Source organism: Cercospora beticola, chromosome 6 (assembly GCF_033473495.1).
Source record: "Cercospora beticola chromosome 6, complete sequence".
Lineage (NCBI taxonomy): Eukaryota > Fungi > Ascomycota > Dothideomycetes > Mycosphaerellales > Mycosphaerellaceae > Cercospora > Cercospora beticola.
The window spans coordinates 3,063,863-3,087,476 of NC_088940.1; the positions used below are offsets into that span (position 1 = coordinate 3,063,863).

The following is a 23,614-nucleotide window of genomic DNA, read 5'->3' on the forward strand; positions in this document are numbered from 1 at the left end:
AACGGCTTGGTCCGATAGGGCGTGAAGTCATTGTCGGCGGCGTCTTGGTGGAGGAGGAGAATGCACACATGACGCGCAGAGGAAAGTGGGTGCTGCACATGCCATCGAAATCTGGACGGGGATGATTCTTCGGCATGTTCTCTGCTGTCGCCCGAATTCTGTACTGATCGCACCTACTGACATGGCGGGAGACGCATGAGGCGGTACCGTCGCACCAACATCGTCACGGCGGCGCGCATCGGGCGGGCGGCGTGCTGGAAGAGGAGCGTGGTGAGTAGAAGGCAAGACAGGATTCGGGAATGCAGCGCCGATCACGTTTTCGGGACTCCCGAATCGATGACCGGCGAAGCACAAAGCACAGCGCAGTTGTGCACGCTGCATTATTGATTGCCGGTGCTGAAGCGAGGCGTGGGCGGCTATGAATAGACGGGCAGTCCAGTCCAGCAATCACTCAATCCTCCGCCCCATTGCACCGCTCCTCACTGCCACGCCCTCCGCCCCCTCCATCCACCGCCAGCCGACGCATACTTGTGCTGTGAAGATCCCCGCCGTGGCATCATAGCGATCACCGCGTGGTCGGAAACTACTCGAAACTCTAGCCTCCACCGCCGACGTCTGAGCTTCGGAGTCTTGCTCGACCTCTCATCGGAGGAATACAGCACCACACCACTCCTCACCACACCGCGCCCGTTTTGTCTCCTCCTCGCCGTCGTCCCTCACGAGGGATCTCTCCACCGACACCATGGCCACGGGACTCATCTCCTCCCGCAAGCGCGGCCCTTCGATCACACAGCGCCTTCCTCATGCCTTGACGACGAATTTCCCCGACATCTCCTCCCTCATGACCGGCCTTGCCAACACCTTCTCCTCACACTCCTCACACGTCGAGACGCCGGCCGATGATGGCGAGATCGTGTGCTGGTTCCTCGACATGCGTTCATTATGGCCCACCGCTCGTTCGGGTCAGCACATCTGGAACATGCCCGGCGCGGCCGATACCATGAGTCTGATTTCCGCGGCCGAGCAGAAGACCATCTCAGGCAAGATGTTTGCTCAAGATGCAAAGATGTCACTGGGATCTGCGCTGCTGAAGCGGCTATTTATCAGTCAAGCGCTGGACATTCCATGGAGCGAGGTCAAACTGGCGAGGAAAGGGGATGCAAAGCACGGAAAGCCTTGTGCTGTAGACGAGGCCGGGCGGCCTATTGAGGGTATCGACTTCAATGTGTCGCATCAGGCGGGATTGGTGGCGCTGATCGGCTGGAATGGAAAGAAGCGACACAAGTACACACCGAGTGGGAGCATCGAAGGCTACATCTCGCCCGGCACCAACTTCTCCACCAACGTCATGGTGGGCGTTGACATTGTGTGTGTGAACGAGAGAGACGACTACCGGACCATTGATCAGGAAGGACTGGACGGCTGGGTCGACATCTACGATTTTGTCTTCTCCGACGAAGAGAGATGGACCATGAAATATGACGTGGACTACGTTACGCTCCTGGACGGCACACATCTGACAAGAGACGAACTGGGCAGACACGATCGAGAGATCAAGCGCAACAAGCAAATCACCCTCACAACACCTGCGGGCAAGCGTGTCACCTTCAACTCGGATCTGCTGGTCGATGCTAAGCTGAGGAGATTCTACACCTTTTTCTGCTACAAGGAAGCTTACATCAAGCTGGCCGGCGAAGCACTACTCGCGCCCTGGCTGAAACAGCTCGAATTCTTCAATGTCCGATCCCCGAAGCCCGGCATGCCTGCGCGATGCAGCACGCATGGGCAGTGGGGTGAAGAGGTCGATGACGTCGAGGTGCACATGAATGGTCAAGAAGTGACCGATGTCCGCATGAAGATCCAATCGTACGAGGAGAGCTTCATGGTGTCTACGGCTATTCAAGGAGAAATTCAAGGCTTGAAGGTGCCGGGCTTTACCAAGCTGGACCTCAAGAGCGATGTTTTGAGCTACGCGCACAAACACTTGGATGTCAGTCCGAGTGAATTTGACTGAGAGAACGGATCGGTCGTATTGAAATACATCACTGGAAGCCAGAAACGAAGGCTCACCTGCCAAATGGTGTGAGCTTGGTCTCGGAGACCGAGGAGTCCCGCCAAGCTCTATTTCGGGAACACTGCTTTCACATCTTCGGAGCCTCAGTGCGACACAATCATTGCTGCGTCACTTGGGCGTCTTGATCGCTCGAGTCGCAATTTTTGACAGCATAAAATGTGCCAAGAATCAGAGATCACTTTCACGAGTGTCTTCGGAGGAATGCTTCCACAACTATGGTTCCGCCGAGCTGAATGAGGATGGCGGACGGCTCATTTCGATCGGGCTATCGCGGCGATGTAATGCACACAGGCTCCGCAATGACTGTTTCCATCGCCGAAATCTGGATCAGATTGCAGACAGCGGCACGGATGCGGACACCCACCGCCTTTCTCTACGAAGAGCGCGGGCGCAATGGCGAGTTGTGATTCACCGCGTCAGATGAAAGACTCATCTGCAAGTCAGACTTGATCTGCCATGGGTTCGCGCTTTCATCAGTTGCCGCCGCCGATGCTCCGCGACGTGTGAGGTGGAACGATTGTTACACAATTTGTGACCTCATGATGGGCTGAAAATCTCGGATCTCCGCAGCGACAAGCTGAGCATTTGCGTGATATACTGCTGCGATGCGGTACAGGCCATCGACAGCGCATGCATACGGCTTTGCATGCATGATGACATGTCTTCTCTTCTTCAGCCCTATGATGGTTGTGGCGATGTCGGATCGACGTTGTACAATGGCCACTCTCACCTACTTCGTATGTCCACCTTTTACTCTTGTGCGCCTATGGCTTCAGGTCGAACGGTGCACCAACAGATTGCGTCGGGTGGCTGTGCCTGACTGGGCTGCGATTGGGACCTGCAGCTTCCATTTTGGGTGTGTTCCTACTTCGGCATTTATTTTGGCAAGAAGGAAGGCGGGACGCCTTACATGAATGGAGATGACTGGCAAGGTATGGATGGACAAGGATGATGGCGTACTATTGATGAGTAATGTTTGGTCGGAGAATTATCGAAGAGCTGGATGTATCTGGCTTATGTACTTACCCAAACATCAGGTACCAGGTCTCCAGCTTCGTCTTCGGCGGTTCTTCTCCACTTCTACACGCGTTGCTGCCGCTTATCGGGATTCGTATTCCTGTCATGGAGCCTGTGCCCATGATGTTGCACATTTTGAGTACCTTTTGCTGACTTTGCTTTCTGGTGCTGATACTCCAAAAGTTGTCACGAGCAAGAAATCAGATGACGCTTTCCAGGTCTCCTTTTCTGCTCGACCTATCTATCGTCGACGCGGGCGCCGATCTCTTCCGCTTTGAGACCTCTGATCAGTCATCCACCTCCTCCAGGGACATCCTTCTGTTCTTGGCATACGGCCGTACAACACGGAGCGGCTCAATTCTTCACACACACAGCAAGACAAGACTTGCCAAGCTCTGCATTCGATCGATCATATGTCTTCAGGATCGAGCTTGATACCACTCTTGCGGCTTGGATGGGAGAGTACATGCTGCGATTCAGCAAGGTATGCAGGTAAGATGCTAGAAGATGGAGAGGTGTGGGTGGTTTAGAAAATCTGGATTGTTACGTGAGTTTTAGGGCTGAGGAATTTTTGCTTCTGTGGAAAGATCTTTGGAAATGGGGAGCGTGATGATGGGGGAGGTAGGATGGAAGGAGTGTGGTCACGGTATGTGTACTTCCGAGCTATTCCACTAGATTGTTTGGCCGCTCCTCGACAGACTGGCCACTACTGCCTAGCTTTCCGTGCTCAGCGGGCGACAAACATGGGAGCGACCATTGTTCGGCAGCACGAAACAACCAGATGCGCGGGACGATCACAACATCAGAGCGGAGAAATCTCTTGCTTACCAGATCATGCACTCTTGTGATGAAGTCTGATGAGATGCAGTCTCTCCGAATATGGCAATCTTGAGGCGGGAGGTCACTACTCACCAGAGCCTGTACCTTGTGATGAGAATCTAGACTCTTCGTTTCCTGAAGGCCTCCCATCAGCTGCAAATCGTGAATGTGTCTTCACGGAGGTGAATTAGTCCGGTCCCGTGCAGTATACGTACGCGCCAGCGTGGTCTCTTGACCTACTTTGATATGAAACAGGAAATCTGTACAGCAGATCAAGAGGATGCTGTAGTGAAAAGGTGTGTGTTGTAGGCAGAAGTGATGTCAATTTTAGATCGCAAAGGTAAATGCTTAGTGAACATAAAGGTACCCTGACGTGCACGACTACTGCAGATCCATCGCCAATGTTGTTTTCTGGTCTGGAAAGCAGTACAACGCGTCGTCGTGCTGGAGGTCGTCATCGTCTGCTGTATATGTATACGCAGTGGTTGCAGAAAATATACCTGGACACAAATGATTAGCACCCAGCTGCAATTTCAACAACAACGGCTTCAGAAATCTTAACTGCCAGTATGAACAGCTCTCACGTCTTTTCCAGTTCGTCGAAATGGACCAGCGCAGTCGGTTCTCAGGATCTTGGACGATTCTCCCCTCAACACCTCCCCCAGCTTGACGGCGGAGTAAAACTCATCTTCACAACAATCGCATACCTCGGCCTCGTCCCACGAATCCTTTCATTCCTGCGAGGCTTCCCGACAAGCAAAATGGGCAAAATCATAGGCTATGTTCCTCCGCAAATGCTCGTCTTTCACATTCTTGTCAGCGTAGCTATCGTTGTACGACATCTTTGGAGACTGGCGACGGAATCGAAACCCACTTCGACGCAACTCGATTTGATCCTCAACTTGGCGCAGGCTTTCTCCTCATGGTATCTTGTTCGACGAACTCCGTGGAAGTCTACACTTTGGAAGTCTTCGTTTCAAACTGTGGTCCCGATGTATGCTTTTGCGACTTGGCAGGCGTATTCGACACAGTCGCCCGAATGGTATACGACTTCCATGGCGTTTCTTTTCTGGTTTGTGACGATTCGTGCTGGGTTCTTGTTTTCTCTGGGCTTGAAATTCTACCCCGAGGTGGATGCATCTGCCATGGTGCATTTGACTTCGGTGCCGGTGACTCTGGTATGGGCGAACTGGGCGAATACGATTCCGGTGTACTTCTTGGTCCTTGGTGTGATTTCGAGGGTCAATATGTGGGTTACGAAGCAGGTTCTGCATAGGTGTGTAAACCCCCTTTTCGCCTTGGGCTTGTAGTAGGATGTTGTAAAGGCTGATTTTCGTGTAGTGAGGCACCGAGGAGTTTGCCGTTGGATGTACTCATCGCGCTTGGGTTTGGCGAGTTTCGCACCACGAAACCGGAAGGATATCTCGACGAAAAGCGCAAGTAGTGTGAGAGATCTGCGAGGGAAATGTAAGATAAATGAGGCTGCTCAAAGCCTGAGTGGGAAGCAAAGAGATGGAAAGTGGTATCACGCTTCGGTACAGTGCATCACAGCGACAGTATGGGATCATGCTTGTTGTTCTTCCAATTCTGGGGCTTTGTTATTGGCCTTCAGCGTGGCGTACGGATAAGCAAGAACGCTATTGAACTTACTCTCCTTCCTGTGCTGTCGTTACCCTTACCTCGTTTGGCCTGAGATGGGACGAGTTATGATTTCCTGCTGCAAGGCAAGATCTGTCTCACGCCAGTTCATTGAGTGCTGCCCTTCACTCTGCTACTCCTGAGGCGGTGTCCCTGTTGCGACGGACTTGCCGCAAGCCCGATCTCGCTTGCAAATAGCAACGGAACTTACGATCGATTCACGGGTATCGCTGCGTCAAGACTTTGCGGCATCCAGGTCGGGCATTTTGACTTCAGTATTGATATCGCTCAGCCTCATCAGCCATTGACGTGCCATTCGGAATATGCCAGGCGCAGCAGCACTCTGTGCCTCCCACCGCTGTGAATGGTATGACTCTTTACACAGGAACATGCCAAGGAGTGGAAGCGAGTACCTCAACGCCACAACCTATAGCTATTGATTTGGCGTGTTCGGCTGTAGCGCTGCGGCCTCGAGCTATACCGCTTTTTGATCTGCAACGCGAATGCGAACAACGTGGAACAAGCTAGCCGACAAGCATTCCAGCCGAGATCATGTGGAAATGGTGCTTGAACTCTTCGAACTCGGAACTATCATTTGAGGTGCAGTCAGTGGAGGCAAATTGGGGTTGTTGAAGTGTCAACCGTGCGGGAGGAATGCAGGTATGCTGTCCTTCTGCTACCGCAAGCTGCGACACTCTACACATACCGATTTGGGAACACATGTCGATCTTGCAGATCACCGTGTAGGGCTTCAGCTCCGACCATGTTTGGAGGCTTAGCTTTCGAGGCAGCCACCACAAAAAAGGTGAGCTTGCCTAGCGAACTAGGCCTATACCGCTCAAGTCGACTTGCAGATCAGGCACAGCCTCGCGTGGTTTCCTGCATATAAGTATGGTCCATTTCTAGCTCTTGCTTCTCTAAACATCACTTTATACCGCTGAGTAGCACTTCAGACTCTTTCGCAACAATGCATTGCTCAAGCTTCATCACCGTCGCCACGCTGGCTCTCAGTGTCGTTGCAACCAGCGCGACCGATGGGCAGCAGCAGGTTCAGCGAAGACGCCTGGCGGCTATCATGAAACCTTCTCTGGAAAATCCATTCGGTCTCTTCAGGAGACAGGGCCAGAGCGGCCAGTGTGGCGTCGCGCAAGAGGCTTGCTCAGATGGAAATGGATGCGTGAGTCTCCCCTCTGGTTTTGCTCGCTGCTTTTGAGTTGTCGACGACCTGAACAATTCTCGACGTTCTCACTGCAGCCCCTCAGCGGCGATGGACTGACTTGTTCACAGTGCCCAATTTTTGGCGGCTGCTGTTTAGATGGATGCTGCGATTCCGGCAGCTACTGCGATCCCGATGCCACTGCAGCCACCGAGAAGCCTTGCATCTGCTTCGGAAGCGATTGCCCAGATGATGAGGATGAAGATCACGACTCGATCGCGACTTCTTCCAGCTACGTTCCAACGGCTACACTTCCTGCTCCCCAAACTTCTACGAGAACATCCACGAGCTCCCGAGCTGCGACCTCGACTGCGGCTTCCAGCGACGACAATGACAATAGCGATGATGACAGCGTAGGCGTCGCGAGCGGCACCAGCGGTCCGACGCCCAGCTCGACATCTGGAGGAAGTTCGAGCGGTGGGTCGAGCGGCAGCTCCAGCGGAGGATCAGGTAGCACATCCGGTGGAAGTGGCAGCGGTGCAGAGAGGACAAGCCAGACAGTTGTCGGAATTGGAGCTCTGGTCGCTGCCATGGGCATGGCCGTCCTCATAATGTAAGAGGTGAGGAGCTGATGGAGGACATGTAATGCCGAAGCGAAGAATGAGCAATGAATAAGAATAATGCTACTGGAGTTCCTGGTCAGTCGTACTGCTGTCCAGTCCATTCTTGCTTCTCCTCCACCGAGACTGTGCTGAGCTACCTGCTCAGCTCTGCTCCAGCATCATGTTCAGCTGGCAGTTGGTACGTTCGTCAGATCATTCATGATCCGCTGGCAGCCATGTCACGGCTGATGATGACTTGGTAGGTGTGGTAGCAGAGCAAGCCTCCAACATCGGCCGGAAACGCTTCTGCAATCTCATGGCCTATTCCGCTGTTCTCAAACCGCAATCGAGTTGGCCAAAGTGTGCGTGCAGGCTGGGCAAGTAAGTGTGGATGGTGAGGAGTACTCCAAGGAGGAAGTCAGGCGGAGAAATGTCGCACTCCGAAGTGCCGATGCCGCCGTTGCAGGCCAAACCACCTTCATCTCCCGCAGCTCAGTCCACCTTCAACCTCTTCTCGACATTGCATTCTCCGCAAGCCCCGATCTGTCATCGATAGTCTGTGTCCGAAGTCTCATCATCTCATTCTGTCGCCTGAAGATGGTCAAGCCAGTGTTGGAATTGCAGGATGCTCTCCATTCTCGATGCTACTGCTCTTTCACGAAGCTGGGGTTTTGCCGATTCACCCTTTCGACTTCCCCACGCTAGATCTCCATGAGTGACTAGTGTTCGTATCTGCACAAGGTCTCGTCGGGACACAATAAGACTGCTTCTTTCCTCATGAGCCCGAGTCCATAAGAGCAGCCCATCCGCCGCGCCGAGTAAGCTTTGTTGCAGTGAGCTTGTTCTCACCATGTTGCTGAACACTGCTGCAGTCGTTTGTTTCTGCAGCCAAGTGGCTCTGGTATCCGGAGCGTCCGGACCGAATGGCTGGAGCCGGAAGTACCAGAAACGACAGTTTCGGCCAGAACATCAAGGGCCATCACGGTTACGCGACCGAGCAGATCAGATCGTCCCCGTGAACACAAACACCTCCAGATTTGTGGTTGATGGAACTGCGCTGCCCGACGTAGATTTCGACATTGGACAGGCTTTCGCTGGTCAGCTGCCCATTTCGCAGGAGGCCAACGAGACACGCAAGCTGTATTTCTTCTTCTCGCCATCCTCGGATCCAGCTGCAAGTGATGAGATCACGATATGGCGTAAGTGTTTCTGGAAACGCTGAGTTATCTTCCGCTGACGAGAACGTCCAGTGAATGGCGGTCCAGGATGCTCCAGTCTTGCAGGCTTCTTGCAAGAGAATGGTCCTCTGTCGTGGAAATATGGCACTTACAAGCCCGTTCCGAACAAGTTCAGCTGGAACAAGCTCACAAACATGGTTTGGTAGGGTCCCATGGCAGAATTCTGTCTCCAGATACTGACACGTAGGCACAGGCTAGACCAACCACTCGGGACGGGCTTCTCCAACTCGGAGCCTACAGATCAAAGTGAAGAGGACGTGGCGAGAAATCTTATGGGCTGGCTCCGCAATTTCATTGACACTTTTGGCTTCCATGGCCGAAAGATCTATTTGACTGGCGAGTCGTACGCTGGCTTCTACATCTCATACACTGCCGTAAGTGGACGGGAATTGCAATCAGGAAGCTCTGCAACAACTGATGAATTGTTCTAGAACGCCATGCACGAAGCAAATGACACCACTTACTTCAACCTACAAGGTGCATTGCTGTACAGTCCGGCTGTTGTATGGTCTTCAGTATCACAGCTCATTCCATCTGTACCTTTCGTCGATCATTGGGCTCCGGTGTTTAACCTGAACGAGACTTTCATGACCTCTATACGCAATGCTTCGGAAGCTTGCGGCCACAGAGAGTGGATGGAGACTCACTTGACCTTCCCACCTCCTCAAGGACCTTTTGGCACACCTCCAGACGGACTTGAGTATCGCGATGGGTGTGACACGTGGTCTGCGATCCTCGATGCCACCATGCTGGCCAACCCGTGCTTCAACTCTTACCATGTTACCGACGCATGCCCGATCTTGTACGACCCACTCGGTTTTCCATACACGTTTCAGTACGTTGCGCCAGGAGCACAGGTGTACTTCAATCGCAGCGATGTGCAGCGGGCCATCAACGCTCCCGACATCAGCTGGTCGACTTGTCGAACGGATGTTCTGACGAGTGATGCCAGTGAATGGCCATCGCTTGCCGACGCAGGCGTCGATCAGGCTCCGCTCGCAGCTATGATCGAAAAGAATAACCGCACAATCATAGTGGCAGGCGACTCGGATTTCCAGTTCGCTCCCAATGGTACCTTGATGGCGATCCAGAATATGACGTGGAACGGAGCGCAAGGTTTTCAGAGCAGGCCGTCTAAGCTTTTTGTGGTGCCGTACTTTGACCAGGACATCTGCGACAGCAGCTCGCTGGGAAGTGAGCAATGCGGTGATCTCAATTTTGCGGGCGCTGGCGTATTGGGCAAGACGCACTCTGAGCGTGGGTTGACATGGGTGGAACAAACGGGTGCTGGACATGCTGTGCCACAGTATAATGGAGCTGCAGCGTATCGCCATCTAGAGTTCCTACTTGGTCGGGTACCGTCTTTGGAGGAACGATAGATGTTGAGATCATACTGGAAGGCAGAGGCTGCAGGCGATCATATCGTACGTCCTTGGTCTCAAGATTGCCGCACCAACTTCCAGGTCTGGTCAATTGTTCTACAGCCCTGAATTGCGGGCGTGGCGCCAACCGCCAGCTCTGGATCGCCTCGGATCCCACCTTGAGTTCTGGAAAAGGAAAATCGTGCATCAAACTGCCAGGGCACAGCGCATTCGGGCTCTCTCAAGTGCGTCGTATGATATGCAGCGTGGCGCATCGGTCAGCAGCCTTGTACAACACGGACCGACGTAAAAGACTCGTTGCCTGCTAGGCCATGTAGCTCATCATCTGCGCTCGAATCGTCGACACCATGCCCTCCTCTGAGAAGTCTATTTATATGCTTGTAACGCCAGATCCGTGGCACCAGCTCGACTACCACGTGGTACTCAAATACGCTTCGCGACACTTCAGCCGGCGGCTGACCTTCATCTTAGTATCAGGGCCAGAAGGGTTTTGAGGTCAAGATCGGTGACGGAAAACGAGACTACTCCTCGCATAAAACACATTTTCTGTAAGAGCTTCTGACTTCAGGCACCTGCTTAGGCCAAGTACTGATCATCTATACCTGTAGCCAGGTGGCTAACACCAACGACTGCCCTGGCTACATACAAGATTTCGATGCGAAGGGCAAGGACAGGAGACAGTTCGGGAAAATCCTCGAAAGGGTGTGTTTCAAGGAGTATGCGCTACGTAAGAATCAGTCAACTCGTGTCTAAGGCAGCAAAAGCTAATGCAGATCAACTAGGCGACTGCTTCGGGGGCCAAAATACCGAGTTCTACCACATTACTGTTGATGGGACTACTTATACGATTGAGCAACTGCGCAAAGATCTGCAGGAAGCTACGGTCAATTTCGAGAAAGCATGGTTCCGTCCAAAGTACATCTCACCTGAGGTTGATCGGTTCTATGAGGCAATGCGTCGCATTCAGCAGAACTGTAACGTAGAGTAGGAGCCTCTCGGCACGAATCCGTGAGATGTCAGAGACGAGTGTTCTTTGATCAAGCATGATCCCGGGAGTAGTCTGTGGCCATACTTACACTTCGATACCACAAAAATCGTTATCTCAGTGCGCATATAGAAACAAATGGTGCCCTGTTTGTTCGCCCGTGCCTCACCTCAAGCGTCATCGTCGACACGGTTTGGGTTCAATCAAGAGAATGAACGAGGGCATCTTGTGATCCAGGTCGAGAAATCTGAGAAGCTTCAGCGACGGGCCTTGCGGGCCTGTTTCATCGCTAAGCGAATGTAGCCCAGTTCGAGATCAACAGCATCTGTCTAATGCGCACGCACGCCAACCAGAGCATGCAGGACATGAGCAAGCTAGTGTGTCAAGTTGAATATTCCAGCTACCTGACCTTAGATGCTGACATTGTCATACAGGAAGTATGATCTTTAATGACGATATGCTCTACGTGGGCAAGCCATCGTCTCATGTAGATGGTCCTCACACTGTATCTCGACATCTCTTCCTAATGCCAAATACAGATGCGATCGAGCCCACGATCCACCACGCAAGAAGAACCTGCAGAGCCACTCCCCAACCGGCGCCACAACCCGACCAAGCACGAATGAGCAACATCAATGCACTATGGTTGGGAGCGGCGTAACCCACGCGATGAAAAAGCCGGTATGAGTTCCATCGGCTGTGCAGTGCTGGCTATATTGAAGACGAGCCAGGCAAAGATAAACGGCGACAACCATCGCATATCGACGTATGACCCGAGCAATGTTTCAAAGAATAGCCAGTTGACATCTAGTAGAAGCCAATAGATCGCTGCAGTCCTGAAGAAGCCAGCAGCAGGGCTCACGTCCCAATTGTCTCGAAATGTGATGATATAGCCTGCGATTACAAAGGCGGACAAGAGCGTGAAGCATTTGCCAATGAGGAACCGTATCATCCAGACATCGAGAATCCGTACATGTGCGTGCAGCTGGAAGTTCTGACAGAGGGTATTGAGAGTGATGATCAGGAACAACTGCAGCAGAACCGGGAAGACGAAGTTGACTGTTGTGATGTAGACATCACTCACCAGACGAGTGGCGGCTATGGGTTCCATTTTCAACTTCGACCCATGGAATGGACTCGTGGCGACGATGGTGATATTGGATCGTCTCGCGCTGTGAAGCATTTCTGCCTCGTAGGCCGTCTGCGCAGCATCCATTATATCTTTTGCAGATGCAATAAGGATCTCGGCGGCTTCTGGCCAGCGGGTTCCATTGTATATGAAACTGAGGTAGGCGAATTCTCGACTGAAGTGCTGTTGTGTTCGTACATTGCCACCCAGTATTTCGCCTGGCAGACGGACTGGCGAACTTCTGCAATGGTGACATATTCCTCTGGACTGCGTTTGATAATTGTCGGGAATGAATCTTTACGCAGGTCTTGATATGCGCTCTCCAACGCGGAGCTGATATTGCCTGAGTCTTGATGCACAGCGAGGATGTCGAGATTGTGCCATCGGTTCTCATCCTTGATGGTGCTTCCGCACAAGTAGCTCATGCTTGCGATTGTACCGAGTAGGTAGATGATTGCAGAAACCAGAGCGGCTTTGATGAAGATTTTGCGTTTGGCTGCCAAAGCTGCGGTACGAAACGGGATTCTCGACTCCGAGGCCATGATTGTGCTTGTAGCTCAGCCGGTGTGGAGAGTGGCCAGGTCTTTCGAGCGCGAACTCACTCAGTCTTCACTATCTAGCATTCTTTAGACACACTTGAGATCAAAGTCAGAAAGCTCACGTATACATGCCGTGTACATCGTTGCTATTTGGGGACCAACAAGTCTTGCACGCTGCTCGATTGATTGTGTTTAGTGATATCCGTCCGGGGTGCTGTCAGTACCATGCCACGCCTCGCTTTCGAACCGAAGGGAAAAGCGTCAAAGTGTGCAGCGCTTAAGGCATGGTAACAGCATTGCCAAGAATGATTCCACACGCGGCCTATGATTGAGCAGTGTGGTCGAGATTGGTGCGCATGTCAACTTCGGCAATATGGGTGGAGTTGCACCCCTGCTGTCCACATCCTGCTTCTGCGCTACGATGAATAGAGCCAATTAAGCTCTGAAGGGCCCTGGTCTCTTCTTCGGCCGCAACAGCAGATGAGCTGCTATCCAAGTTAGGGCATGAGGCGTGTGTCAAACGTTGTTGACAACAGCCGTGGTGTCGCCATGTTGCCCCAATGAAATGCCAAAGTCGTCCGAATCGGAGTGTCGTTCAAATCGTAGAAGTCATCTAAAGATACATGCAGGTTATATTCATTATGATCATCGTCATCAAGCCCAGACATCGACCTCGTAGTCGATCTTGACCTGTGTTGTGTCAGCGCAGTCATATGCTTGGCGACGAGAGCCTCAACGTACCTCTGCTGCCAGTCCGATGGCAAATTGGCCTTGGAAGTCAGCGTCGCATGCGGCGTACAGGGCAGAAAGGCCATCACTGGTGAACTCGGCACGGCCCTGAACATTGATCTTTCCTGTCAAGTGGCAGTCGACGTAGTACAGGCCGACGGAACCATCAATCTTGACGCCCTTTATGGTTTCACCTTTGGTGATTTTCTTCAACACTCCAGGATTCTTCCACTTCGCAGGAGCTGGTGCGCTAGTATCGATCCTTTTCTCTGGGAACCGGACATCGATGGGAATCGACAGCTTCATGTCAGGCTGCCAAAATTCCATGACCTTGCCGGCGATTTACCTCGTCACCACAATACCAGGATGGTATTTGAGCACCAGCTCTGCGCCGGCACTGAGTCCCGACTTGACCTTGTCGACTGCATAGTTCACGGCTTTCTTGCCGCACTCCAAGGGGCTCCATATATCACAACGACGCATCAGACGGTGACCCGTTGCTGCTCGTGGCGTGTGACGCAGAGGTGGACCGGGTTCCCAGGTGCCCCAGGACAACTTCACCTCACCAAGCACAGTGCCGATGTCGAGCTCCCGGTCGACAGATGCCTTGACCGTCAACGTCTTGGCGGAGAACTTGAGAGTCTTGACGTCCCAGAAACTGAACTGTTCCGAGAGGTGGCCACAGGAGTCGGAGTTGGTGACTAGCATGAAGTCGTCCACGGCTTGCCATTCAGTCTCGACCATGGAATAGGCGGCGTTGTTCGAGAGAGTGACCTCGATCGACTTGGGGGTGCACTTGACATTAGTAACGAAGGCCGAACGTTGCAACACGACGGCTTTTCCAGTGAAGTTCCCTGACATGTCAGCGAACTGATGTCTTTCGTTTGGGTCATCGGAGCCGAAGTAGAGCTGCTGCGCAGTTTGTGGGACAAGATCGGTCCATTCCTCCAGGTCTCGATCCCATCGGACGACGGGCTTCAGTCTTGGAAGTTCGGGTTGATCGCTGCTGCCAGCTCGCCGACTAATGTCGAAGTCCACTGGAGTGGCATGACAAAGAATTGGGGTAAGCAGCCCCAGGAGAAGTTGCGACAACATGTCGTGCAGACACGCGCTGAAAGGACGTACGAAGAGAGGCAGGCGGCATCGTGCTTACTGAACCATCCGCGCCTTATAGATCAATCTTGACATCCAGACCGGCTAAGATCCCATGAATGTACTCATGCACGATCTCGGTTCCGCCGCACGCGGCAGCTTCTGGTGTGTTGCAACAGGTAGCATTGCGGCCAATGGCTCCACTTGCGGGTGGCCATGTGTACTTGAGCGCCACATGTATCGCTGAGAGGGGTAAATTTCTCGCCTTTTGGTACACGTAGAGAAGAGGCGTCCGTCCATTGCCTGCACAGAGCAAGCAGACGACATGGACGCTCCAGCGCGAGCCGCCATACAGATGCGGCTCAAGCTCACACACGTGGTCGCCGGCCAATCTCGCCCTTGTCCGGCTGTGAGAGCCACAAGCCCTACACAATTGTATATCCATTTGTGGCTTGCTCAGACCATTTTGTCGCGCGCTCCGTGGCTCGCATTCGTTACACTTGTATGGCTCGGAAAGCTGATTCGCCAGAGATCACCAAAACTTGCGATTTGTAGTGTTGGAATCGACCTGAGCTTTATGACGAGATGTCGCGTGCTTGCCGGGCAGTCAGGCAGACAGGTTCCTTGGAGCGCGTGCGAGCTCAGTCATACAGCAGCTCCTCGCACTGTCGATACTGCCAGACGTGGAGGCCAAGCGCGGATGGGATTTCTTCAGGATGTCTGCGATACTCGCATGTTGTTGTTGGGGGTGGGTGTTCCGTGGCCATGGTGCAGCTTTGGCGCGTCGTAAATCTGGCTTCAGAGTCGACCGGTAGACTCGCAGTAATGCCCTTGACATTATTCTTACATAAATCTGACAATTCATGTGCGGTCTGCCGAAGTCCAGATGAGCGCCACTCCGCATCGCACGTGTCGTTGGTGGTGGAACTAATCAGCCACGTGCGCCTACGCTGGGGAGTACCCAATTGGGGTGGCCTGCCACAGCACGAGGTGCTCTCGGCCTTGATACCAGGCTTGCCACGTGATGCGTGCATCTTTAGCATACGCCCAAAGGGGCCGGGCGCCGTTGCTTTCGTCTAGACTATCCTCGAATGCCTGCAGAACGGTATCTGCTTTCAGCCTCTTCCTTGCCGGCTATATTTGTGGCGCCTGGCGCAACATGCTCTGAGTTAGAGGACGGAGCCGCCGTTCAATCTGGCGCACAGTTGGTCATGGCCAGAGCAACGAGTCGATTCCTTAAGATGGAGTGGTCAGACATCAGTCGGTGCTGCGAGATACTGCCCAAGTCCGTCAAACCGGTGCATCAACATGTTGCTCAATAATTTCTCTGCCGTTCTGGCAGTTCTCGCCAACGGTGTGCTGGCCAAGGACCGTACAGAATGTTATACTGCAATGACCACGAAGAACGCTCCGCGCTACTTGGAGATCAAGTATTCCACGTATGATCGTAAGTTGCAGTCACATTTCTGAACACGACTTGGAATGCACGCTGACTTGATTCTCTAGAGCCCTGCACCAGAACCTCCACGACGACGATCTATACAACGACCACTCCCAAAGTGTACAAGACTGATGTTAGATACTCAACTACAACTGTTACGGACAAGAAGACAAACACGTACACCACGAAGGTCTACAACACGGTAACAACGACAAAGGACTATGTGTCCACCCCGACTTCCGTCTCCACTTCCGTTGTTCAGGTGTTCCAAGACACTGTCGTCCCCGCGCCCGCTGGATTCGTTCCTGTGCAAACTTCTCTACCAGGGTCCACTTTCACGAACAACACTATGAGGCGGAGGTCGCTTGACACCCTTCATAAGCGAGCTTACAAGAGCCAGAAGCAGTACCCCAAGAAGGTTCAGTGCAATGTTTACACTCCAAGCAAGCAGTGTGAGATCAAGCACAAGATCGTCACGAAGAAGAAGCAGGCGTCTTATCCAGAGACATTCATTGTCAAGGTAAAAATACAGCCTGACCAACTGAACGACAAAGCCCTTTCTGACACAGACAAACCCACAGACGACCAAGGTTGTGACCGCGACTGTATGCCCGATCGCCAAGGTCACCGCGACGACGACCAAGACAAGGACGTCTGAGGCCATAGTAAGCAGCGACTGCCGCGATACTTGTCGCCAACGACACCCACTAACGAGATCCTTTTTCCAGAGAGTTGTGCCAACCACAGTATCCACCACTATAACCTCAACCAATATTGCCGGGACAACGACCGTCTTTGGCGTCTGTCTTCAAACTGCCAACTATGCCAACCTCGCCAGTGGTCGACCCATCGAGTCAGTCGACGAGCTTCCTGAAGGCCGCGCTACACTCGAAGCCACTACAGTCAAAGAGAACGCTTACCAGTGCTGCAATGCCGCCATGCTGGCTCGTGGTAATTTTGGAGACCTGGTCAGGTCGCCTCAAGTTTTCTTGTTCCGTCCTGCACAATCTGCTGATGACAGTGAACCAGAGCAAGATAATGGTGGTGTTTGCGAAATCTATGGTGCGAGGGAGTGTGGTGTCAATCAAGCTGCGAATGAGTGGGCGGCTGTTTTGGATGAGGATGATCCTGAGGATCCGACTGATGGTAGTGCGTTACTCAGCACGGTGGGCAATGCGATCTGTGGACAAGTTGTGCCTGCGCCGGAAGAGGAGGAGGGAGGACAGGGAGGAGGTTTTAAGCAGGATCCGATAGGATAGTTTTGATGTTGAAGCTCAAGGTATGTCTGCTATGATGTCGTGGGAGGCAAAGCAATGCCCGCTCTGGTTGGTCGAAATGAATAATGCGCTTAGGTGCGACACTTCAAGATGCCTGAATCATAATGCAGAATCAATGCATCGCCGAGGATCAATGTCTGAGGTCGCCCGGAGACTCTGCCTCAGACGATTGGAATTAGCCCTTTGCTCACCTCATGTCCTCCATCAGCGTCGGCCATGAAACTATTCTAACCCATTATGCTCGCCTGCGGGTGTTCTACCATTTCTCGCAACGTCAAGAAGACCGGCCCTTTCTGCTTCATCAAGTATGAGCTGCTTATACTTTGTGCCACGAGGCTTGACTCTAATCGGAAATGGCTCTTCCAGCGTTTCATGATTCAAATCAAGCGAGTTCAATTTTCCGGTCTGTGAAGTTAGAAGACGTCAGCGCGAAAATGCAGCAAAGAGTGGCAGACAACGTTAACATACCGCTTCGTAGTCAAAACACATCGCGAATCTTGCGACATTGACGAATATGCCCGTCTGAGCAAGGCGATAGCCCACGCATATCCGACGACCACCACCAAATTGCCACAAATTATGAGTGATGTCGGCTTCGTGGCCATTCAGCCATCTTTCGGGCCTGAAAAGTTCTGGATCCTCGCACTCGTCTCCTATCGCGATCAAGTTCATGACCATCGATGTGCCTTTCGGAAAGAAGTAGCCTTCCAAATCCAGGTCTTGGGTGAGAGTGTGATCGGGCGGGTAGGGAAAAATGGGTCGCCAGCGGAGCAGTTCTTTTACAATCGCACAGCAGTATGGCATGCGTTTCAGATCGCTCATCAGCGGCAGTCTGAGACCAGCAGGCGTATCGCATATGGAATCAACCTCTTGTCGAGCTTTGGCCCACGCTTCTGGGTAATGTACCGCGGCCATCGCTAATGTGTTGAGGACCATCCTGCTTGTATCACTGCCGGCCTCGATCAGTGTCATGCCGAGATACATGGTTTCTTCGTCAGTGCCCTGGTACTTTGATTCCGGGTTCAACAGAGTATCTCGAACGAAGGATGGATTCGCGGTACCGTTCTCAACTTGCTCTCTGACTGGATCCCACCAAGCTTTGAGTACTTCGTGTGTCCACTGCGCACGCTCCTCCCAGTAGCTTCGCCAGAACTGCAGAGGACGGGGAATAGAATGTAGCAAAGGGAACCAGTCAACGATGCTCGAGCCGATGGAATCGAGGAACACCGTCGTGACTTGCTGCAAATTCTTAAGATCCTGATTCTCGATATGTGACTTGGCTCCCGTCGCAATGCGGTGAATCACAGAGTTTGCGTAGCGATAATTATGGCGAAACCATAACTCCGGCTGCAATATGTACTCTGCCATGAGCTGGTTGCTTTCTAGTTCCTGAATTTCTCCGTATCGCTGCAGTGCGGAGCCTGTAAGCATGAGGGATGATAGCAGACGGCGAGGCTCGTGCCATCGATTCAATGGTGCCAGGAGAGTTCGAGAGTTTCGGCTCAGGACCTCGTGCGACATGGGCATGCGTGTTCTCTCGTTGGTTATGGCGCCACGTTTAGAGATGATCTCGCCCGCTACACGCTTGCTGTTGAGCATAATCCAGGTCTTCGAGCCCATATGAAGAGTCGTCATCTCGCCATATTTGGTAATGCCACGCAGCTCAACGAGAGTCAATGCTCGTCCCATGATGGGTCAGTCGGTCAACTCACAAATTTATGCTCGGGGTCTTTTTGGTTCGCAATATCGAGTAAGTTGCCCAGAATTGGCACGCCCCGCGGTCCAGGAGGAAGAATCGGAGTTCGTCCGCTAGCTGATATTTTGTTGCCTACGGGTCTCGCAGCATAAAGGAGAATCGCAATGAGCACAGCAAGAATCGCAGGAATAACAAGAAGGGCAGTGATCTTCGTACGGTGCTCGACCCAGGCCAAGTAAGACATCGTGGCTGAGAGACTGGACCACAGGAGAACTCTGGCAAAGTTATATATCTTAATCGGAGGGCTTTGCGTCTTATAGAAGTATCACTGGCAAGTTTTGTTGCCCGCCAACACGGGCAGAAGGCGTGGACTCCAAGAGGTACTCCAAGCCTGCCGAGAGGCCGTGGAAACCGCGGGTAGCCATCAGATCACAGCATCACCGGTCGTTGTGACATGCGAAGTAGTACGAAGGCTTGGATGACCTCCAGAGCGAATGGAACTCTTCAAGCATTGCCCGGTGATCTCGAATCTCATCCCCATCTCTGTAAGCCTGCAGCGCTGGTCCCTTGATCTTCAAGCCGCGAGCTCTCGCAGTTGAGACGAAGGCTGGATGCGTTCGTGATCGATCGCAAGGCGAGCGATCCGGAAAGGGGAGGCCGCTCGGGAGAATACATCGAAGGTACAGAGGTGACGGTCTGGGTCCAGAGCTTAGTGTTGCTGTCTGACAGAGGCGGAAGCCTTGGCTCATAGGACTGAGGCCAACAAGCCGCTGTGTTGAGCGACAGGGCTCTCTTTGCTCGCCAAGTTGACCGAAGCCAGTCTTTCCGCAGTATATTACTTCTCGACTTTTGGAAATCAAATCATGCATGGCAATGGCGACGAATTGGTCGTGCGTGAGCTGCAGCATTCTTGGAGCACAATTTGTGCTCTTGCCTACTGAAGCTGTGTCAGCGGTTTGTTCCTATGGCAGAGCGCACATGCGAGGAATGACAAGACGCAAGAAAGATAAAGGCAGGAGACGATGCCCATTGCTTGGACACAGCTGCCGCCGCAAGATATTAGAATAGATCGAGTACGATAAATTTTACTTATTTAATTGTTCTTAGACGACAGAGCCGACGCTGCTCTATCTCTTCGTAGTTATATAAGCGTACTTCGTTCTTTCATGTATTAGTATAATAAATTATCTTTCTAGAGTTATAAAGAGATGAAGCCTTTAGAAGCATCGCGCCCGACCGGATAGTAATACTACTATTTATAGCTACGACGGGCAGTCGATGCCGCAGCATCGCAAGATATAGAGAGCTCTATAAGCTGTGTTAGTTCGGATCCTTAATGCTGCCTCCTCGACTTGATTGCTGTTTTGGGTTGTCGTCTTCATCGTTACTTCGCGGAGATGAGCGGAAGGAAGAGCAAACAAACGTAGGCGGCGATTGCTCTTCTTGGCCGCCACAAAGATCCGACTGGTGCGGCGTCAGGTCCGCGCGTCGACATATTGGCTCATTTATGATGCTGAGATCCAGCTGTAGACAATCGCGGTGACTTCTCAGCACGATGCACCGCCTGGTGTCGATCCGTGAGGAGCGACAAATGCGATGGCCGGCATGCAAGATCGGAAGAGCAGAGCTGGGAAATGAGAAGACTACCGTCACCCACTTCCGGACCTTCAAACTCTGTGGCCGCTGCTGTCCGTCCTAGACCAACACTCTTCCACGCCGATCTTCGAGAACACTCGAAGACGAATGACCGCGCATGCGGCAAGTACAACTCTCCGCCGCGCTAATCGAGCGAGATGCGGGCGCAGCTGCCATTGGAGCAGAACCTCACCACGCTGCTCTGTGCGGATCGAAGCAATGCGCGTCTATGTCAACTGAGGTTAGACAACAGTGTCGCTGGGCTGGAACTTAACCCCGGGACGACTACTTTTGGAGCCTTCGCCCGCATGGGTCAGATCTTGACCATGTCGTGACCACAACCATCCGGAAGATACGAGCACGAACCACAAATCAACAATCACAAGGCCTTCCCCCTGAGCGTGCGCGATCGACAAGCATGTTTGCTTCGAAAGTATCAACCGATAATGGCCAGCATTCATCCAAACACTGGCTCACAGTTGAGGATCCGCTCCTACTTCTAATTTATGCGACATTGCTGCTAGCAGTGAAGGCAAGTACATTCATGCGGAATCCAAAAAGCGCGGGTCGAGACTGAATATTGCAGATCCTATTTCAGGCCGCCAGGAACCCGCTAAACAAGATCCCCGGGCCATGACTTGCGAGAGTCATCAATTTCCCACTCAAGCTCGCGGTGATCACTGGTCGCAGAGTCCACTATGTCGATAGCTTACACAAGCGGTACGGACCCGTTGTACGGATCTCGCCGCAAGGGGTAGCCATCAATGATGTTGCAAGCATGAAGAAGATTCATGCCATTGGATCCGGATTTGAGAAGACACAATGGTACAGCGATGTGACTGCGTTTCCCTGAAGCACGCTCTTCACGATGATGGATCGCAAGGAGCATGCTCAGAGACGGAGATTGTTTGCTCGTGGCTTCAGCAAGACCAATATCAAGCACAATTGGGAAGGCGTCATGAGAGAGAAGATTCAGCTTGCAGTTGCCAAGATTGCAGAAGAGGGCAAAGCTGGCGAGCCCGTCGATATCATGAAGTTGTGCACACTCATGTCGAGCGACATCTCCAGCCATCTGCTGTTTGGAGAGTCTTTTCGCACGCTGGAGAAGGGCGAAGTCAACGAGTATATTCGTGTTCTGACGAATGCCCTGAAAGGCAACGGCATTGGCGCAGAGCTTCCGTGGTTGAGAGCGACAGGAAAGTGGCTGCCATTCCAAACAACGAGGGAGCTGTGGAGGACCAATGACTTGCTGGCAGACCATGCGAGCATCGCGGTGAAGAACATGAAAGCCAGCCAGCAGAGCAAGAACATATTCGCCCACATCACCCAGTAGGCAGAGAAAGGAGAGGCCTTGACCGATGGGGATGTTGTATGCGAGATAATCTCATTTTTCGTCGCTGGGACCGACACTACTGCTGTATCGCTGACGTATCTGATTTGGGCTGTACTCAAAGAACCAACGTTGCGGGACGCCATTGAAGAGGAGGTCGCACAGCTAGACGCAGACTACTCTGATGCCGATATCGAAAGCAAATGCCCACTCCTGAATGCGGCCATAGAGGAGTCATTACGACTGTGTGGTGCAGCCCCAGGAGCTTTGCCACGAGTAGTCCCCGCCGGAGGCATTGACCTAGGAGGATTCTTCCTGCCGCAGAACAGCATCGTGAGCACACAAGCATACAGCATGCATCGAGATCCGGAGCTTTTCGAACCGCCACTTGAGTTTCTGCCCGAGCGTTGGCTGGCTGAGAGCAAGAATCGAGTTTCCGATGCTGGGAGAGCTGCAATGACGCCTTTCGGTGCTGGGTCACGCACCTGTCTTGGAATGCATATCGCGTACATGGATCTGAGACCTGCTGCCGCGGAGTTCTTCCGAAGGTGTCCTGGGAGTCAGCGTGCGCCATCGACAACTGAGGAGAGTATGGAGCTGGAGAACTTCTTCTTGATTGCACCGAGAGCACATCGTTGTGAGATTATGCTTGGAGCTGAAGGATTACGCTGAGACAACGGCTGTGACCCACTGGACTCGGTGGACCATGTGCTTCATAATTTGTCGCATTTTCAGTATCTGTCAGCAACAGCGGTTTCAATTTGATAAAGTAAGCAACTCTCAATAAGTCGACACTGCGTACCAAGTGAATGAATGACGCCAAGCAATTTTTTCCGCGGCCAATCGACCAGAAAGCCACTGCGTCAAGTCGGTTTTCGCATCATCATATGACATAACATCGTGCTGTCAGTCTTCGTGCTTCTTGTTCACGCGAATCAATCCCCAGATCAATCCCCAGGTACGCCGTATCACCTGCCCCAAGTATAGCACACAAGGATCCACGCCTCGCTGCAGCCTCTTTCGTCGTTTAGCGACTTCGTGCGCTGATCGCGGAGAGCCAAAGATGCTCTCGAGAAGCGCCAGTAGTTCGAGGAAGAACTAGTGTACTACGAGCGAACTACTCTTGTTAGTGCAATACCTCGCAATAGTTCAGGTGTTTGTCTTACGTGACAGTCAATTCAAAAGCCGCCCATTAGCCTTGTACCACGCATTGCTCAATGCTTGCGCGATCCGATCTATATAAAATTCCGCAAGCGCATTCATCATAAGGTACTTCGCCAGAGACTGTGACGATGTACACCCATAAGGTGACCAAATTTGGGAACACGTAGATACCACGCAGAATAACCCTGTTCTTGTTGAAATCATCCCAGCTAAGCTCATATATTTCGAGTACCAAGCACATAGTGAATTTCATACCTAGCTAAGGTTCGTCAGCTAGCTTGGTTTGCGAGTGGGGAGTGCTATACCTACAGCATGTGCTATATTTGAATTTCCGGGTTTCTAGATTGAGGCTATAAAGAAAAACGAAGTAAAGCTAGTAAGCAGTGACCTCACAGGCTTAGAGAAAGATCTCGGCATCCAGCATAGATATAGTCTGCAATCGAGCAGCAAGATAGCGCTAAAGAGCGTAGGGTTAGGGTAGGGTAGGGTTAGGGGTAGGGTTAGGGTTAGGGGTAGGGTTAGGGTTAGGGTTAGGGTTAGGGTTAGGGTTAGGGTTAGGGTTAGGGTTAGGGTTAGGGTTAGGGTTAGGGTTAGGGTTAGGGTTAGGGTTAGGGTTAGGGTTAGGGTTAGGGTTAGGGTTAGGGTTAGGGTTAGGGTTAGGGTTAGGGTTA

The 23,614-nt window shown here is 52.4% G+C and overlaps 11 protein-coding genes across 11 annotated transcripts; 7 read left to right on the forward strand and 4 right to left on the reverse strand.

Annotated features, from left to right (window-relative positions):
* Positions 1-742: 742 nt before the first annotated feature.
* On the forward strand, positions 743-2,014 carry RHO25_010242 (uncharacterized protein; the record flags this gene model as incomplete). The annotated part of the gene is made up of 1 exon (XM_023601758.2): positions 743-2,014. One exon carries the CDS (start codon positions 743-745, stop codon positions 2,012-2,014), a length of 1,272 nt encoding a protein of 423 aa, XP_023454127.1.
* A 2,465-nt stretch (positions 2,015-4,479) lies between these two features.
* Positions 4,480-5,354, forward strand: RHO25_010243 (uncharacterized protein; the record flags this gene model as incomplete). Its single annotated transcript, XM_065603266.1, has 2 exons — positions 4,480-5,186; positions 5,252-5,354. The coding sequence occupies 2 exons, from the start codon at positions 4,480-4,482 to the stop codon at positions 5,352-5,354; spliced, it is 810 nt and encodes a 269-aa protein (XP_065459338.1).
* Positions 5,355-8,156: 2,802 nt separating this feature from the next.
* RHO25_010244 (uncharacterized protein) lies at positions 8,157-9,923 on the forward strand (the record flags this gene model as incomplete). The annotated part of the gene is made up of 4 exons (XM_023601759.2): positions 8,157-8,505; positions 8,557-8,686; positions 8,738-8,918; positions 8,976-9,923. 4 exons carry the CDS (start codon positions 8,157-8,159, stop codon positions 9,921-9,923), a joined length of 1,608 nt encoding a protein of 535 aa, XP_023453895.1.
* A 350-nt stretch (positions 9,924-10,273) lies between these two features.
* Positions 10,274-10,914, forward strand: RHO25_010245 (uncharacterized protein; the record flags this gene model as incomplete). Its single annotated transcript, XM_023601760.2, has 4 exons — positions 10,274-10,345; positions 10,398-10,474; positions 10,535-10,653; positions 10,709-10,914. 4 exons carry the CDS (start codon positions 10,274-10,276, stop codon positions 10,912-10,914), a joined length of 474 nt encoding a protein of 157 aa, XP_023454126.1.
* A 637-nt stretch (positions 10,915-11,551) lies between these two features.
* RHO25_010246 (uncharacterized protein) lies at positions 11,552-12,582 on the reverse strand (the record flags this gene model as incomplete). Its single annotated transcript, XM_065603267.1, has 2 exons — positions 11,552-12,223; positions 12,280-12,582. 2 exons carry the CDS (start codon positions 12,580-12,582, stop codon positions 11,552-11,554), a joined length of 975 nt encoding a protein of 324 aa, XP_065459339.1.
* A 651-nt stretch (positions 12,583-13,233) lies between these two features.
* On the reverse strand, positions 13,234-13,614 carry RHO25_010247 (uncharacterized protein; the record flags this gene model as incomplete). Its single annotated transcript, XM_023601761.2, has 2 exons — positions 13,234-13,269; positions 13,321-13,614. The coding sequence occupies 2 exons, from the start codon at positions 13,612-13,614 to the stop codon at positions 13,234-13,236; spliced, it is 330 nt and encodes a 109-aa protein (XP_023454125.2).
* Positions 13,615-13,650: 36 nt separating this feature from the next.
* Positions 13,651-14,403, reverse strand: RHO25_010248 (uncharacterized protein; the record flags this gene model as incomplete). Its single annotated transcript, XM_065603268.1, has 1 exon — positions 13,651-14,403. One exon carries the CDS (start codon positions 14,401-14,403, stop codon positions 13,651-13,653), a length of 753 nt encoding a protein of 250 aa, XP_065459340.1.
* Positions 14,404-15,708: 1,305 nt separating this feature from the next.
* On the forward strand, positions 15,709-17,100 carry RHO25_010249 (uncharacterized protein; the record flags this gene model as incomplete). The annotated part of the gene is made up of 4 exons (XM_065603269.1): positions 15,709-15,847; positions 15,907-16,361; positions 16,423-16,506; positions 16,570-17,100. 4 exons carry the CDS (start codon positions 15,709-15,711, stop codon positions 17,098-17,100), a joined length of 1,209 nt encoding a protein of 402 aa, XP_065459341.1.
* A 240-nt stretch (positions 17,101-17,340) lies between these two features.
* Positions 17,341-18,807, reverse strand: RHO25_010250 (uncharacterized protein; the record flags this gene model as incomplete). Its single annotated transcript, XM_023601763.1, has 2 exons — positions 17,341-17,523; positions 17,587-18,807. The coding sequence occupies 2 exons, from the start codon at positions 18,805-18,807 to the stop codon at positions 17,341-17,343; spliced, it is 1,404 nt and encodes a 467-aa protein (XP_023454129.1).
* Positions 18,808-21,317: 2,510 nt separating this feature from the next.
* RHO25_010251 (uncharacterized protein) lies at positions 21,318-21,782 on the forward strand (the record flags this gene model as incomplete). Its single annotated transcript, XM_023601764.2, has 1 exon — positions 21,318-21,782. One exon carries the CDS (start codon positions 21,318-21,320, stop codon positions 21,780-21,782), a length of 465 nt encoding a protein of 154 aa, XP_023454128.2.
* Positions 21,783-22,133: 351 nt separating this feature from the next.
* Positions 22,134-22,451, forward strand: RHO25_010252 (uncharacterized protein; the record flags this gene model as incomplete). Its single annotated transcript, XM_065603270.1, has 1 exon — positions 22,134-22,451. The coding sequence occupies one exon, from the start codon at positions 22,134-22,136 to the stop codon at positions 22,449-22,451; it is 318 nt and encodes a 105-aa protein (XP_065459342.1).
* Between the last annotated feature and the right edge of the window lie 1,163 nt (positions 22,452-23,614).